The sequence below is a fragment of the Sceloporus occidentalis genome, unplaced genomic scaffold (genome assembly GCF_023333645.1).
Source record: "Sceloporus occidentalis isolate IW3139 unplaced genomic scaffold, rSceOcc1.0.p SCAF_38, whole genome shotgun sequence".
NCBI classification, from domain to species: Eukaryota; Metazoa; Chordata; class Lepidosauria; order Squamata; family Phrynosomatidae; genus Sceloporus; species Sceloporus occidentalis.
This window is the reverse complement of record NW_028317018.1, coordinates 2,567,549-2,585,176: the sequence shown is the minus strand read 5'-3', so window position 1 is coordinate 2,585,176 and position 17,628 is coordinate 2,567,549. Positions and strand designations below refer to the sequence as shown.

Here is a 17,628-nt window from a genome sequence, read left to right as displayed (position 1 = left end):
GAGTAGGCATAAAGTTAATATTTCGGCTGCTGAAAGTTAGGGGAGGTGGGGGTTAATTTAGGGGCAGTTATGGTTAATGGGGTGTTTAGGGTTAATATAGGGGCAGTTATGGTTGATGGAGTGTTTAGGGTTAATTTAGGGCAGTTATGGTTGATGGGATGTTTAGGGTAAATTTAGGGGCAGTTATGGTTGATGGGGTCTTTAGGGTTAATTTAGGTGCAGTTATGGTTGATGGGGTCTTTAGGGTTAATTTAGGGAAATGTATCTTAACCTGTAAATGACGTTGTAAATGTACCTTTTATTTTCAAAATGTATATCTTGTGAACCCCCATTGGAATTACCCACCAGCCGCCACTGCAGGCAGGTAAAGTCAAGTAGCCCCATCAGCCCCTTGCCCCCCACCAGCAACTAACATACACACTGGAACATATATTCTCAAACTTACATGCCTACATACTCATGGTAACACACACTTACACATACTAACACATTCACAGTCACACTTGCTCAATCATACATATGTACATATGTGAGTCTGTGAAGGAAATATTGTATTCACAAAATTTTGGAAACGGAGGTATGAATGTGGGCAAACTGAGCAGCCAATTGCGTCACATCTTTAGTAAATTATTTCGTTATATTGCAGTCTAAAATAAGTTAGTTATGAATGCGAGCCCGCACATACGCGCAGCTAAACGACTACACAATCCATATTTATATCGGTGTAAGTCTTTACTACACTGCTGTCTGATTGGATGTGATACTGGGAAAGCCACACCTACCCGGCGCTATGGCGACGCAACACCCAAGAATAAGAACCAATGGTAAGCCTGGGATATTACATGACAATATTCTCAGCCTATCACCTTATCGATAACCGAGACCTAGAATTGTAGCGCTATACCGAAACAGGAAGAAGTGTCCTTGAAGTGAGTACATGAGGAGAGACGTTATATTTTGTTAGTACGGGTGGATTATCAGATGACGTAATAATGCATGAATTAGCGCTGTTTAATGTCTAGTAATACAAATTCGTATGCCCGAGACGTCAGAATTACAGACCCTCCGGCTCATTGTGAAGTCGTGTAATGTCTGGTTACCGATATACACTTCAAAGCAAACTTACCGCCGTTTTGGATGCTGAAACTTCTTTCTTCCCTCAGTTACTTAGGGCCACTTATTCTGCTGTTTGGCACACTAGGTGTTACTCGTGTGCCAGCATATATCACCTGTCTGCGATGCATTATGTTGATATACTATCACCGACATGTACTAAACGGGATGCGTCTTGCAGTAGTTACTATAATAACTATATACAGCGTCATCTGTTTAAATTATAATAAAATACCACCACACGCTTGGGTACTTAATTTACACTTCTGTATCTCCACAAATGTGTTGTTTATTACACTAGTATACAGCCCGAAAAAGAGACCTCTGAGGTCTCCAAATCTTATGTGACTTTTCTGTAAAAGGTATCAACCTCGCTTTCTTTGCCCTTTACATAGTTTGTCGTCGCACTTACTGCTTTGTTTCTGCTGCTCCCTGTTTTATTTTTAAAACCTCCTTGTCCTATTACCCGGCCCAACGAGAGCTTATGCCCCCCGCAAACCTAACCAAAGCACAGCCGTTTTACTGACTGTTGCTAGGAAGGCTGTCCATTATTTCCATGGCAGCGAACGTGCTCCTGTGGGCGGGGCTTTACTGAGACTTTTTATGTCATTCGTGACGTCTTGACGGGTTTTTATTATTATTATTATTATTATTATTATTATTGAAGCTCAGAGGCCAGTGCTTCATTGTAGAAGGAGAGCTGGTGTCTTGTAAGGGCCTGCGGCAAACACCAGATCCCCCAATCTTTGTCGTCGGCGGTCGCAGTCCCTGAAGGGATATGTGACTCCTTTCCTCCTTGGCTAAAAGGCCTGCAGGAGGGCCAGATCTTGCGGAGAAGGACAACTGGAACTGTCATTAGAGAGAGGGGGTAGCCCAAAGGCTACCACACCTCCCTCACCAGGAAAAATGAATCTTCAGGGGCTCCACCATGGCCTTCTCTGTGATTAAAAATGATGCAGAAGAAAATGAAATACAATTGATGGGCAAACGCGCACAGAGCGACAATAAACATGCATTTTACTTACACAATTTAATTTCTGAAGACATTTCCTTCTGTTTCTATACACATTTTTGTGATTAAGGGCTTTTGGATCCAAATGGAGGAGGAGGAGGAGGTATGCTACATAGTGGTCTGGGGCAAGTTACGCTTTTGTAACACCATTTTGCTTGCATCCAGGCCCGGACTGGCCATCAGGCACACCGGGCGTTTGCCCGGTGGGCCGGGCCGCGGCAGGGCTGGATTGATTTAGGGGCTGATTGAGCTGCAGCTCCAGGCCGCTACCTTAAAATAGGCCCAGTCAGGACCGGACTGACTGGGCCTATGCGGCCTCTACAGCCGCATTAACGCAGGGCATAAGGGGCATCTGCCACATAAGCCCGCCGCAACTGCGACCGGGTCCGCCACCCTAAGGGGCCGGGAAGCCCCCACCAGGGCCGGCCTTACGGGTGTGCGGCCGCACAGGGTTTAAATTAAAACATCGGGGGTTTTTTTGGTTTTTGGTTTTTTACTTTATTTAACATCCTCCATGTTAAATAAAGTTTTTGTTAACCCCGATGTTTTAATTTAAGCCCTGTGCGGCCGCAGACCCATAAGGCCGACCCTGGTGGGGGCTTCCCGGCCCCTTAGAGTGGCGGACTCGGTCGCAGTTGCGGCGGGCTTAAGGGGTCCTGCGTCCGTAGGTCTTAAGGGGTACGTAGAGGCCGCATAGGCCCAGTCAGTCCGGTCTTGACTGGGCCTATTTTAAGGTAGGGGCCTGGAGCTGCAGCTTCATCAGCCTCTAAATCAATCCGGCCCTGCCGCGGGCCTGGTCGCGGTTGCTGCTGGCTCCGGCAACAAGGTAAGTAGGGTGAGGGAGGGGGGTGCAGTGAGAAGGGGCAGAGGGGGGGTTAGATAGTGAGAGGGGGTACATATTGAGAAGGGGAAGATAAGATGGGGAGAGGGGGGTAGTGTGAATGGTTATGAGAATGAATGAATAAATGTGTGGATGAATTGTGTGAATGCGTAAGACAATTAATGAATTCATGTGTGGATGAATTGGTTGAATGATTTGTGAGACTGCATTAATGAATGTGTTAATGATTTGTGTGAATGAGTAAATGCAAAGATGGTACATGAAGGGTGGGCTTTAACAATAAATAAATAAAAATGGGCTGCTCAGACTTAAATGCCCGGGCCTATTTTTTGTCCAAGTCCGGGCCTGCTTGCATCCCATCAGTTATTGCTTGCTCTGTGCTTGTTACAGTTCATACTCCCCCTTCAAATCTCTTAATACAATTTAGTTTATTTTATTATGTATCTTTATGGAGTCTTTCACATATAAAAAGTTTTGCGTAGCTGAACTCGCTCTCTCTAACTTCCTTTAGCAAATATGTTTTGTATTTTTAGATCCTTATCTAAATACACAATACTTACAATCAATAGTTTGTCACCTTTAATAACTTAGTCTTCCAGGATTCTTTGATTGATTGAACTGTTGGTTTGTATGATTTACCATCCAGAGCAGATAAACAAATGAAAAACAGATGGGGCACGTCAGCTTCTTTCCTCGCTTTAATACGTTTGCTGCCTGTGGTGGAAACGTTACGAAACCCGTGCTGCAGAAGTTGGGTAATAGATAAGGTTTTTGTGTACCAAAGTTATTTTCAGTGGTTACTGCATTCTCTAACACACACTGAGATAGATTTTTTACATGTGTTCATGTTCTGTTTTTATGAAATGATGAATCTAATTCTCGGTGTGATATGAAATAAAATTCTTCTATCATTTGTTAGAAAGTGATTCACCGGCAAGGTTTATAACGGGGGTATCATTTCAGCACACCAAAATTAGCAACAGCTTCAAAATCCACTGAATGTATGTAAGGTCAAAATGTGTAATCTACTTACAGATAAACTATAAGCATATTTTCATGTGACTTCACCATACGTTGCATAGCTAGATGCGTTGGGGCTGCTATTTCTCTATGTCTGACTATAGGGGGCTCCAGGATGAGTCTCTGATGGCCATGTAGAGGAACTTTAAAATCTATACAATTCTTCCCCTAGTCTTTGTTTTGTATCCTCCGCCATGATGGTCTGTAAGATGTGTGTGAGTAAGGCACTCCGCTATGAGGTTATAACCTGGCTCCTGAGTGGGGTTTGGGCCTGATCACCGCTGTACCCCATGTGATGGCCGTGGTTACGCTGCCGTGATGAGAAATCCAGCAGTCCATGGAATTTCTTGATTTTCCATTTATTGGTTTCTCTCAGTACTATGTATACACATAGTATAACAGGCTAGAAAATTAGCACGTTGTGCACAAAATCTTGTTGACAGATAGACATACCTGGGAACTTTCTGAATGAGCTGACCCTGGGACTCTTGAAATATTAACCCTTGAATAGCCCATCATGAAGAGTCTATGTGGCTACACAGCAAATGCGTTAACCAAGAGGAAACCTTGACTTGTGATTATTTTATTACATTTAATTGAGTCACCTGCATTCAAGCAGGGCTATTAACTATAACATACTGGTAGCAAAAGCACCAACTGGCAGTTATATGTAAGAACACAGCAGAGTAGAATAGGAAGGAGTCAGCCCCAGACTATGTGACCCTGAGAATCCACTCCTTTAACCTGAGGACCTGAAATTGGGGCAAAAACCCTGAAACCCAGTGTCAGACAGTTCCCAGGAACACCGATAAGGAAGCAGAGATTAAAATGCTTTACTTTTTGCACTGATTGCATTTTAAATCATTGTGGTTTTCTGTCAAGCCTCACATGGTAAATAGTTGTCTGTTTTGTATCGAATGTTTACAGTCTTTAGTTATTAAGCCTGGGATGGCTGGTGGTGCTGCCATCAACTGGTTATACACGTGTTTTGTATACTCACCATTGCCACATAATGAAACAACTTTCCTTATATACTTTTTTAGTTGTTTTTTTTTTTTTTAGTTTCCCTGACAAAGCCACCTGTGTAAGTAGTGAGACTCATGAGAATAGGGAGCACTAATAGATTTATTAGTTGCAGGGTCGTTCTTATATACAGCTAGTTTAGATCTCACTACTAATTTAATTAAGCAATATATTTATTATATATTATTATTATTATTAGGGCTGCAACTAACGATTATTTTCATAATCGATTAGTTGGTCGATTATTTTTTCGATTAATCGATTAATCGGGTAAAAAAAAAATGCAAATTTTTCGTTTATTTTAAATAAAAACGTATAATTTACAATGGCATTTCACGATTCGCCTTCTTATTTTACTGACATAATAATTAAAGCTATATTCCAACAAGAACTCAAAAAATACCAAAAAAAGCTTTACTAGTAAATATTCATGTAAACTATTTTTGCCCAGTTATGCACATCTCACCCCCAGCTTGCCTCTCTGTCCCAGAAATGCATATCAGGAGGGGTATAAGGCATATCAGGGGACAGAGTGGCATATAGGAGGTATAAGGGGATACCTCCTATATGCCACTCTGTCCCCTGATATGCATTATACCCCTCCTGATATGCCTTATAGCCCCCTATATGCCACTGATATGCCACTTTGTCCCCTAATATGCCACTGTGCCCCCTGATATGCCTTATAGCCCCATATATGCCACAGTGCCCCGATATGCCACTGTGCCCTCCTGATATGCCTTATAGCCCCCTATATGCCACCATGCCCCGATATGCCTTTTACCCCTATATGCCACTGAGATGCCACTGTGCCCCCTGATATGCCTTATAGCGCCTTTATGCCACTGTCCCCCCTGATACACCTTATAGCCCCTTTATGCCACTGTCCCCCCTGATATGCCTTATAGCCCCTTTATGCCACTGTGCCCCCTGATATGTCTTATGCCCCCCCGATATAAGAAAAACTGACATCACTAAAAAAATTTTTATATTTATTAAATATAGAAAAAAAAAATACACAATACAATATAAATATATATAAATATATGGACAATAAATCAAATATTATAGACATAAAAAAAAAACACAAATGCACATAATTAATAGATCCCGCAAAAATTCTACCTGCCCCACCAGGGGTTAATATATCAACAGAAGAAACACAGGGCAAATGAGCATAAAAATAAAGATAATACTTACCCAGTGCTGCTTACTTGTCCTGTTTTTCTTCTGTTGATATATTAACCCCTGGTGGGGCAGGTGGAAGTGGCAGCGAGATGAAGTAGCGAGGTTGCGCACATCGCGCACTAAAATCCAAATCCCCAGCAGGCGCTGCAGCGGGACCTGGATCCTCTCCGGCAGCCAGTAGGGGTCTGTGTGATGCGCGAAGACAGCCGCTTCTCCCCTCCGCTTCTCCCCTCCGCTTCCGTTGGGGCTTCCATGATGGAAGCCGCACTGGAAGGTCACGTGACGCCGGGTTCAGTAATAGAAGCCCCGGCGGAAGTGGAGGGGAGAAGCGGAAGGGGAGAAGCGGAGGATGTCTGTGTGTTTTGCACAGACCCTCACCGGGTGGCAGAGAGGATCCAGGTCTCCTGCAGTTTTGCGGGGGGTCTGGATTCTACAGTTATAATCCGATCTCTGTTTGAGATCGGATTATAGAAGGACGGGAGTTTTTATAAAAAGATAAAAATCGATTCAACTAATCGATTATGAAAATCGTTGACAACGATTTTCATAATCGATTATTATCGATTTTATCGATTCGTTGTTGCAGCCCTAATTATTATTATTATTATCTTCAAGAAAGACCTCAATATTTTGAGCCTGGAGGAGAGAAGATACAGAGAGGCTCTGACAACATTTTAAATGCATATCATTGATTTAACAATGTGCTGGACGAAAGGAAAATCAATGCTACAACAAGATTGTAAGATTAGAAAGTCAGAGGTTTACATGTAATATAAGGAAGTTTTAAGTTTACTGAGAGGATGGTAGATACATGGAACAGCCTCAGCTGCATGTGAGAGCCATATGGATATAGTTTCAGTCTTTATAGCAGGAAAAGAGGGCAGACTAGATGGGCAGAACGGTTCTTATCTGCCATCAAAGTCCATGCTTCTGAATAAAAAAACACTGACATTTATCTCTATATGCTTTTGAAATTGTATCTCCTCCCCAGGGTAAGGATGGCAAGATGTTTTTATAATGTGCGCAAGTTTGCTTTGGCTTTTGGTAGAAGAAGAGTTTCTTTCCACTCCGTGGTAACACATCCCCGACTGATTCTGGGAATAGAAACAAGCTGTGATGACACTGGCGCTGCTGTTGTAGATGAAAATGGTAAAATACTTGGGGAAGCCCTTCATTCTCAGAAAGACGTTCACCTAAAGTAAGTAAATGCGAATGGAATAAAATGCTCAATAACCCCTTTACTGTTACAACCGAATACAGCATTTCCATGCAAACTTTTTTGCTTTTTCTTATGCGGACAGTTTTAAGAATGATTATGACATACCTGTAGTTTTCGCTTATGGACAGATAGACATCGTATAGTTAACACCAGTTCGCTAAAGTTCTGGCTTTGAACGCTCCAGACGGGGGTATAATAATAAAACGATATAACGCTGCACTCAGTGAATTGACATGTTTCCACCACACGGCAACGTTTCAATCCAAATACAGGATCTTTTCCAAGTGTAGTATAACCACTGTGTGTGCGCAGAAAGCATGTGCATTGATTCAAGTGGGAATACTTCTCTGCCTCTGATTGGCTGCTTCAAGCAGCCAGTCAGTGTTGAGAAATTATTGAGAATGGAGGAGGTGGGAATCTGTATTTATTGCTGATGAAACAAATATTCAGTAGGAATACTGTTAATTTATGATCAAAGTGGCATTAAAATAATTATATTGTAAACCCACTGGTGGCACAAATTACATGTACAGGACATTTCTAGCATAAGGCCATTAAGAAAGTATCATTTTGTGATTTCTTGCAAATGTAAACATTATCTTATGTGTATATTAAATGTAAGAATGTAAAACAGAACATGATCCACTAGAGCTCAGTAGCAATATTCAGTGTAGTGATAGTTAATAAAAATAGTAGCTGATAAACACATAAAACCAAATTATAAACATTTTCAAGTATTACTTTTCAGAAAAGTGGTCAATCAAAATATTTTCAACACAAAAAAAAGTAACATAGATGCTACAAATAATACATCTGTACTTTCTTTAAAAAACACAAATAAAACTAGCACTGTTAACAGCTTGTGTGTGTGGTATTTGTGAAATATATTTTGCTAGAGAATGGTAGCTCCAGGCAGTAGCGTACCTAGCGGGGGCGGGGGGGGCGGTCCGCATCGGGTGCCGCTCATCAGGGGGGTGCCAACTTGCCGGCACCCCTCCAGAGACGGACAGTAATGTCCGCCGCTGGAGGAGCAGGCTCGCAAGGGAGCGGTATCGGAGGTCTTTAACAGACCTCCGGCTCCCTTGAGTGATTTTAAGCCGGGTTCAACCCTTGAACCCGGCTTAAAATCACTCAAGGGAGCCGGAGGTCTGTTAAAGACCTCCGATATCGCTCCCTTGCGATCCGCGCGGCAACAGCTGCTGTGCGCCGGGATTTGTTGTCAGATCCGGGCGCACAACACTGAAGCCGCGCCCACTGAACCTGAAGAAGACAGAAGAACTGAAGAAGAGGAGGAAAAGAAGCTGTAAGGAGAAAAGAGGAAAGGTAGGAAAGCATTCAGTGAGTGAGAGTGGATTGGTGTATGTGTGGATTGGTGTATGTGTGGATTGGTGTATGTGTGGATTGGTGTGTGTGTGTGGATTGGTGTGTGTGTGTGGATTGGTGTGTGTGTGTGTGGATTGGTGTGTGTGTGTGTGGATTGGTGTATGTGTGTGGATTGGTATATGTGTGGATTGGTATATGTGCAGATTGGTAAGTGTGTGAGAGTGATGGGTGTTATGCTGTACCATTTCCAATGTATTTTTCATTATATAATTATGCTCTAGTACATCATAACCCCCATCACTCTATACTGTTCCATACAGTGGCAGAGCTGGGAGACAGAGGCCTTGCACCCCCACCGCAGGACTCCTGAAAGGTAAGTGAACTTCAAAGGGGGAGAGGGTAGATAGTTAGGAGGGGGTAGATAGGGAGAAGGGAGTGAGACGGGGGGATAGGGGGTAGATAGGGAGAAAGGAGTGAGAAGGGGTAGGTAGGACAAAAGGGAGTGAGAAGGGGTAGATAGGGCAATCATACTCCTATCATGCCAAGTCTGCGAGTACATCCTGGAATCTGGGTATGCCTGGGCATGATAGGAATGTGATTGCTGTTAACAATCATATATATATATATATATATATATATATAATATTGTTATTTAAATGTTTTGTCCTATTTTGGTGTGTTACTTACTTTAAATACAAGTGTTAGATTTTTTTTTATGGTGTGGGGGGGGTCATATTCGGTTTCGGCCAGGTAAATGCTGCATTTTCGGTTTCAGTCCAGAATTGTTTGAAGTGGTAGGCCTACACCACATCAATGTTTGGCTTAGTATATAGTGATAGGAGTTATGCTGCACTATTGACAATGTCTGGCTCAATGTATAGTGATAGGGATTACGCTGTACCACCGTCAATGTGTGCCTCAGTATATAGTGATAGGTGTTATACTGTACAACCGTCAATGTCTGCCTCAGTATATAGTGATAGGTGTTATGCTGTACCACCGTCAATTTCTGCCTCAGTATATAGTGATAAGTGTTATGCTGTACCACCTTCAGTGTCTGCGCCGGTATATAACGGTAAAAGCTATGCATGTGTGGGGGGGGGGGTGCCACATACAGGATCTGCCCCAGGTGCCAAATACTCTAGTTTTCTTATTATTTATTATGTTATCTATCCCTGTTATTATTACTATTCTTTTAATATTAGATATAAATGTATTTCTCCCTTTGTTATGCCTGTGGTTAATTTTTTTTCCTTTTAGTATCAAATAGTAGAAAAAGGTCATCTCACCTTTTTTCACATTCCATGTATTGCGTTGTTTACAGAACTGGTGGTATTATTCCTCCTGTGGCTCAAAAGCTCCATAAGGACAATATTGATAGAGTTGTTAATGAGGCGCTCTTGTCTAGTGGGATTTCTCCTCATGAACTGTCTGCAGTGGCCACCACAGTAAAGCCAGGGATGGCACTGAGCCTTGGAGTGGGTCTTTCCTACAGCTTAAAAATGGTGAATGAATATTCCAAACCTTTCATACCTATCCATCATATGGAGGCACATGCACTGACTGTGAGATTATTACACCCTGTGGAGTTTCCATTCATAGTACTCCTAATATCTGGAGGCCATTGCATCTTGGCCGTAGCTAATAACGTATCAGACTTTCTGCTGCTTGGACAATCCTTGGATGAAGCGCCAGGGGAGACTTTAGATAAGGTAATTATATTAATCTTTTCCCTGTCATAGGGGGTGTTTTGGCTAAATAGTTACGCAATATGTCATATTGTAACACACGCTTGTGATCTGTGTTGTGTAATTTGTAGGGGGGGAGGCACCACAAAATATCCATTTCATGTAGTGGCCAGAGATTGCAATAAAAAATGAGTCTTATTGCTACCTTTAACCATCAAAGACTGCCTTTATACAAATGACACTTGATTGCACACATCAGGGATATGTCTCCTAATAATGACTCTATACTCTAGGTTGCCCGGAGGCTGTCACTGATACACCATCCTGAATGTGCCTCTATGAGTGGTGGACAAGGTATAGAGCACTTAGCTCAGTACGGGAATCGGACACACATTCATTTTACAGTCCCAATGTCACAGCAGCAGGACTGCAATTTCTCTTTTGCTGGATTACGCAATCACATTAATCAAGTTATCCAAAAAAAGGAAGCCGAGGAAGGTATATGTGATCCCTTGTGTTAGTGATGCATGTTAATTTACCTCTTTTAGAAGTCACATCTGAAAGATAAGTGATGTATAAAGTGCATTTCTGATCAGCATCCTTTGCCTTTCTTAAAAATTATTTAGTAGTTATTGAGGTATTTTTAATTGTTAAACTTATGATGTCTGCCACGGAACATGTTATGTTGTTGCAATTTTAAGATCACACCTGTCAAACCTGATGTTCCATGATTTTTTAAATTCAGTTTAAAAACATTGTACGAAAATTTCTAATGCCACCAAGTGACCAATAAGGGCATACACGTGATGCGTAAACATGTCCTAAGAGCCAGTGATATAATATAATGCAAGGGTTAACATGCAGTGAAAGTAGATGATATGAAAACACACAGTAACTATTTCTTAAGGTGATGTCATATTATTACTTTAATATTTAATATAAATTATAAGACCAAATATTTTTCTCTGTACAGATGCTCAGTATTCTACATATCATTATATATATATGAGATATGTCTGTTATAATATATATATAATATAGGTCTGTGGCATGTATTACAGGTACAAAAATGGGGCATATTCTGTCCTGTGTTGCTGATATTGCTGCATCAGCACAGCACACGGTGGCCCTTCACATAGCAAAGAGAACACAAAGAGCTATATTATTCTGCAAGAAGGAAGGTTTGTTACCTCCTACAAATCCAACTTTGGTAAGTGTACTCATTTATATGTTATAAAGCTCTCTTTAACCCATCATCCTCCTATGTGATCTACAAATTCCGACACTAATTCAGTTACATTGCCCTCCACTCATATTGGCACCCTTGGTAAATATGTGCAAAGAAGGCTGTGATTGATTATTGATTAACCCTTTGCACTTTTATTAAAAAAATATACAAAATACCGTATTTGCTCGATTATAAGCAAATGCTCTGAAAAATACCCCTCGTCTTCTAATCGGGGTCGTCTTCTAATCAGACCTCAAATAGAGGTCTGATTATGAGACTAAGATCCAGATCCCCCGCACCGCTGCAGGGGACCTGGATCCTCCTGTCTCCCTCCCCCATTTAACACCCCCCCCACACACTTACCGGTGCTTCCTGCTGTATTGCCGGGGCAGCGGGTTGACGTCAACGTCCGCTGCAGCCGGAAGGAGGTGTGGCTAGCAGCGGGGGTTGTCTGCGTCCGTCGCGCATACCTTCCCCGGCTGTCAGAGATCAGAGTGCGGGGAACTCTGATCTCTGACAGCCGGGGGAAGGTATGCGCGACGGACGCAGACAAACCCCCGCTGCCTACTCCACCTCCTTCCGGCTGCAGCGGAAGGAGACGTCAACCCGCTGCCCCGGCAATACAGCAGGAAATTGGAAGCACCGGTAAGTGTGTGTGTGTGTGTGTGTGCGTGTGTGTTAAATGGGGGCATAGGGCATTTCTGGAATGCCTTATACCCCTATATGCCACTCTGGCACTTAGGGGGTTAAAAGGCATATTATGGGGCAGAGTGGCATATAGGGAGGTATAAGGCATTTCAGGAGGCACAGTGGCGTTAAGGGGGCATTTAATAGAGCACTCTGCCTCCTGAAATGCCTTATACCTCCCTATATGCCACTCTGCCCCATAATATGCCTTTTAACCCCCTAAATGCCAGAGTGGCATATAGGGGTATAAGGCATTTCTGGAGGCAGAGTGCTCTATACAATGCCTTTTAACTCCCTTAATGCCACTCTGCCTCCTGGAATGCCTTATACCTCCCTATATGCCACTCTGCCCCATAATATGCATTTTAACCCCCTAAATGCCAGAATAGGATATAGGGGTATAAGGCATTTCTGGAGGCAGAGTGGCACATAGGGGGTCAAAAGGCATACCATGGGGCACAGTGCCATATTGGCGTGGCAAGCCTGGGGGCAGATGTGCGTAACTGGGGGACAGGTTGGAAAATACAAGGAAATAAAAACAAAAAAAATATTTTTCTCAATCATAGCTTTTATTTAAAAAAATAGTTTACATGAATTAACATTTACTGGTAAAACTTTTTTCCTTTAGGGTCGTCTTATATTCAGGCTTTTTCTTTTTTTCTTAGTTAATATTCAGATTTTGGGGGGTCGTCTTATAATCAGGGTCGTCTTATAATCGAGCAAATACGGTACTCTGCTCTCATGGATATCGAACAACACAGATTTATAAAAATATATATATATATATAGGCACCCTTTTAGTCAATACTTTGTGCTACCTCCCTTTGCCAAGATAGTAGTTCTGAGTCTTCTCCTATAATGCCTGATGATGTTGGAGAATACATGACAAGGGATCTGAGACCATTCCTCCATATAGAATCTCTCCAGATCCTTCTAATTTCAAGGTTGATGCTGGTGGACTCACCTCTTCAGTTCACCACACAGGTTTTCTATGGGGTTCATGTCAGGGGACAAGGATGGCCTTGGTAGGACCTTGATTTTGTGTTGAATTTGATGTAGGTGTTGCATCACTGTCCTGCTGGAAGATCCAACCATGGCCCATTTTAAGCTTTCTGGCAGAGGCTGTCAGGAATTAATCTAACATCTGTTGATATTTGATAGGCTACATGGCATTATGGATTCTAACAAATTGTTTTTTTATTGCTAAAAATATTTTATTTCATCCGACCATAGAACCCGATCCCTTTCCAGTAGTGTCTGTCAAACTGAAGATTGTTGAGTTTGTTTTTAGATGAGAGTAGAGGCTTTTGCCATTTTCAATGCTTTTGTCATTTTCATTTTGTAAAGCTCAACAACCTTTTGACCCACATCGCAGCTCTATTCCATTGTGATGAATTTGGTCTATGTGTTACCTATATTTATATTTTTCTCATATGAATTCTTAAGGGTGCCAATATACACATATATATATATTTTATTTTATTTTTTCTCAATTCTCCGTTTATTAGATAATAGTAAAAGACACTTTTTGGATAAACCTGTGTTGTGTCTGCAATTGTTTGATGAGAGCAGAGTATTTTTTTTAAAGAAAAGATGAAAGGGTTAAACAATAAAGGCAATTTTTTGCAACCTTCTTTGCTCAGATTTACCAAGGGTGCCAATTACTGACCTCCATGTGGCATTTGCTGTTAAAGAACCTCAGTGTACTATTTAGGTGTCTTGCCATTTCCCCTCATATGCTTTTATGTATCCATTTCAATGGTTAAAGGGCAGAGGGTTACTGTAGTTGGAAAATAATATATCTGTGGAGATCTCTTTGAAACTAAGTTTGTAGAAAATACTTAATAAAGTTAAACCGAAATTACTTCAGAAACATTTTCTGTGATGTTTATTGTATCAGGTTGTTTCAGGAGGGGTTGCCAGTAACGGGTACATCCGAAGAGTTCTGCAAAGTGTTACAGATTCTCTGGATATGTCTTTATTGTGCCCTCCACCAAAACTCTGTACAGACAATGGCATCATGATTGCCTGGTGAGTATAGGGGGTTAATCATTTCAGATTTGTATATTTAGATATAAAAGTGAAAATGTGTGGCTAGTATTAGTCTAAATAACAAAGGTAATTAAGGGTAATTTGAAGTTCTCTAGAGCTCCACATACATGTGCTGTACTTGGCAGTCAATGTTAAATTGCAAACAGTGTGGGCTACACCAGGCAGAACACCGCTATTAATACCGTATTTGCTCGATTATAAGACGAGGTTTTTTTCAGAGAAAATGCTCTGAAAAAAACCCCTCGTCTTCTAATCGGGGTCGTCTTCTAATCAGACCTCAAATAGAGTCTGATTAGGAGACTAAGATCCAGATCCCCCGCACCGCTGCAGGGGACCTGGATCCTCCTGTCTCACCCCCCCCCCCATCATACACACACTTACCGGTGCTTCCTGCTGTATTGCCGGGGCAGCGGGTTGACGTCCGCTGCAGCCGGAAGGAGGTGTGGCTAGCAGCGGGGGTTGTCTGCGTCCGTCGCGCAAACCTTCCCCGACTGTCAGAGATCAGAGTTCCCCGCACCGGTGCGGGGAACTCTGATCTCTGACAGCCGGGGAAAGTATACGCGAGGGACGGATACAAACCCCCGCTGCCAACTCCACCTCCTTCCGGCTGCAGCAGAAGGCGACGTCAACCCGCTGCCCCGGCTGGAAGCACCGGTAAGAGAGGGCTGAGAGGGGAGGGGAGGGGAGAGTGTGTGTGTTAGTTAAATGGGGGTATAGGGTGTGTGTGTGTGTGTGTGTGTGTGTGTGTGTTAAATGGGGGCATAGGGCATTTCTGGAGTGGCGTTAAGGGGGCATTTAATAGAGCACTCTGCCTCCTGAAATGCCTTATACACCTATATGCCACTCTGCCCCATAATATGCATTTTAACCCCCTAAATGCCAGAGTGGCATATAGGGGTATAAGGCATTTCTGGAGGCAGAGTGCTCTATACAATGCCTTTTAACTCCCTTAATGCCACTCTGCCTCCTGAAATGCCTTATACACCTATATGCCACTCTGCCCCATAATATGCATTTTAACCCCCTAAATGCCAGAATGGGATATAGGGGTATAAGGCATTTCTGGAGGCAGAGTGGCATATAGGGGTATAAGGTATTTCTGGAGGCAGAGTGGCACATAGGGGGTCAAAAGGCATACCATGGGGCACAGTGGCATATAGAGGGTTAAAAGGCATATCATGGGCCACAGTGCCATATTGGAGTGGCAAGCCTGGGGGCAGATGTGCGTAACTGGGGGACAGGTTGGAAAATACAAGAAATAAAAACAAAAAAAATATTTTTCTCAATCATAGCTTTTATTAAAAAAAATAGTTTACATGAATTAACATTTACTGGTAAAACTTTTTTCCTTTAGGGTCGTCTTATATTCAGGCTTTTTCTTTTTTTCCTAAGTTAATATTCAGATTTTGGGGGGTCGTCTTATAATCAGGGTCGTCTTATAATCGAGCAAATACGGTAAAACATGGCCTCTCAATCAGGTCAGACCATATTCTGGATTATTTCAACTACCTAGCCTCCCCTTCTTCTGCCTTTCACTGCTTCAATCCATGCCACACTGTGTTCCAATCGATCCATTGGCTTCAAATATTCTTCGGAATCAAATTCAAACTCCTGGCCTATAGAGCCCTTAACAACATTGCACTCCCTACATCTCTACCCTTTTATCCAAGTGCACCTATAACCGCCCTTTTAGTTCCTCCTATGATTTGCATCTCTTTTCTCCTGTTATTACCGCTTTTCATTTGCGTATTTAGGATTTCACATGTGCTGTACCACGTCTCTGAATTTCTCTACACTGTCAAACTTTCTTATTTTCTTTTCAGGAATGGTGTTGAAAGGTTACGCTCTGGTGCTGGCATTCTCCATAATATAGATGGCATCCGGTATGAACCAAGGTAATATTGTCAGTATTCTCAGTTCTAGACCTTTTGTTTCTGGTCCCTCTCACTTTATTGCCCCAAATGGGAAATAACCAGTGAATACATTTAGCCTTCTGTTAATAACAATAATGTTGTGACTAGATTTTAAACAAGTGACTTCCAATTGTGATGACAACTGTGTTCACGCTTCACCTGCAATACTTTTTATATGTTTAAAGACAAACATTAATAGTTTCATTTAAATCACACTACTCAACTTTATTTAATCAATACTGAAATAAATGTTTTGTATGTTAAAAATGTACACCAGTGAGATTTCAAAATTATGGTTAGTCGCTGTGCAGTCTCTCCTGCTACTTATTAATTTCTTTTATGTTGTGAATCCAATCATGTAATTCATAGTGTCAGGTTATATAACCTGTCTTCACTTCTGGTTCTATGTCTTAAACGCCTAGAAAATGGTCTCTGTATGGATGAAAGATGGGGCTATGTGGCTTTCCAGATGTCACTGCAGACTCCTTTGTTCCTGCATTATATAATTCAGTCCACGTTTCTTCACACACAAGTACATAACGTTACCAATGCACAGTAGCCATTACGTATTACAATTTAATTTTACAATCATAGTACCAGAATTCAAACACAATATCAAAATAATCTAAAAGGAATATAAATTAAATATCTGGTTGAAATTAACAAGGTAGATCCTTACACTTTTTTCTCTTATTGCAGAGCTCCTCTCGGAACTGATATTTCAGAAAGTGTCAGGAAAGCTGCAATTAAAGTACCGTCTCTTAAACGGCTGCTTGGATAAATGTTCTGCTACCACTCTCAACATGCGTGTATTGGAAAGTTAAACAAGCTACAATGATTTCAACTCCTCTTCTTCAAGACTTTGGATGTTTTAACACTAGTAGTCTTCTAAAACACATACTGGTTTAACACAAAAATGTATAACAATGTTTAACACAATATTGCAATTTTTAACCAATTAGCACAGAGATAACCAGATGTTAGTTATCCATATGTGCCATATGTTAGGAGTTGTACCCACATGTCCAGCGACTTTTGCACCACAATTGTTAATTCCTTTTTAATTGGCCTCAACAAACCCTCCCAAATAGTATTAAAAAGGATACGTATACGCAAGGAATTTGTACTCATACCTTACCTTAGATCACATTTATAATGCTTCAGATTTTTGTTGTGTTGGTATGTGACTCTGTTTTCTAAAATTGTTGTCTTACAGAGCGGTAGAAGAACCCCTTTAGCTTTCACTAAGTTATAACAGCCTGAACTCAACTAATTTGAGGAATTTTTTTATTTTTTTACAGAAAAAACAATAAACATCTGT

General features: G+C 41.6%; 1 protein-coding gene across 1 annotated transcript; it reads left to right on the top strand.

Annotated features, from left to right (window-relative positions):
* The first annotated feature begins 790 nt into the window (after positions 1-790).
* Positions 791-17,088, top strand: LOC149290625 (tRNA N6-adenosine threonylcarbamoyltransferase, mitochondrial-like). Its single transcript, XM_089488428.1, has 9 exons — positions 791-824; positions 5,049-5,070; positions 7,189-7,395; positions 10,064-10,451; positions 10,721-10,925; positions 11,489-11,637; positions 14,243-14,373; positions 16,218-16,289; positions 17,007-17,088. Exons 1-9 carry the CDS (start codon positions 791-793, stop codon positions 17,086-17,088), a joined length of 1,290 nt encoding a protein of 429 aa, XP_089344554.1.
* The last annotated feature ends 540 nt before the right edge of the window (positions 17,089-17,628 follow it).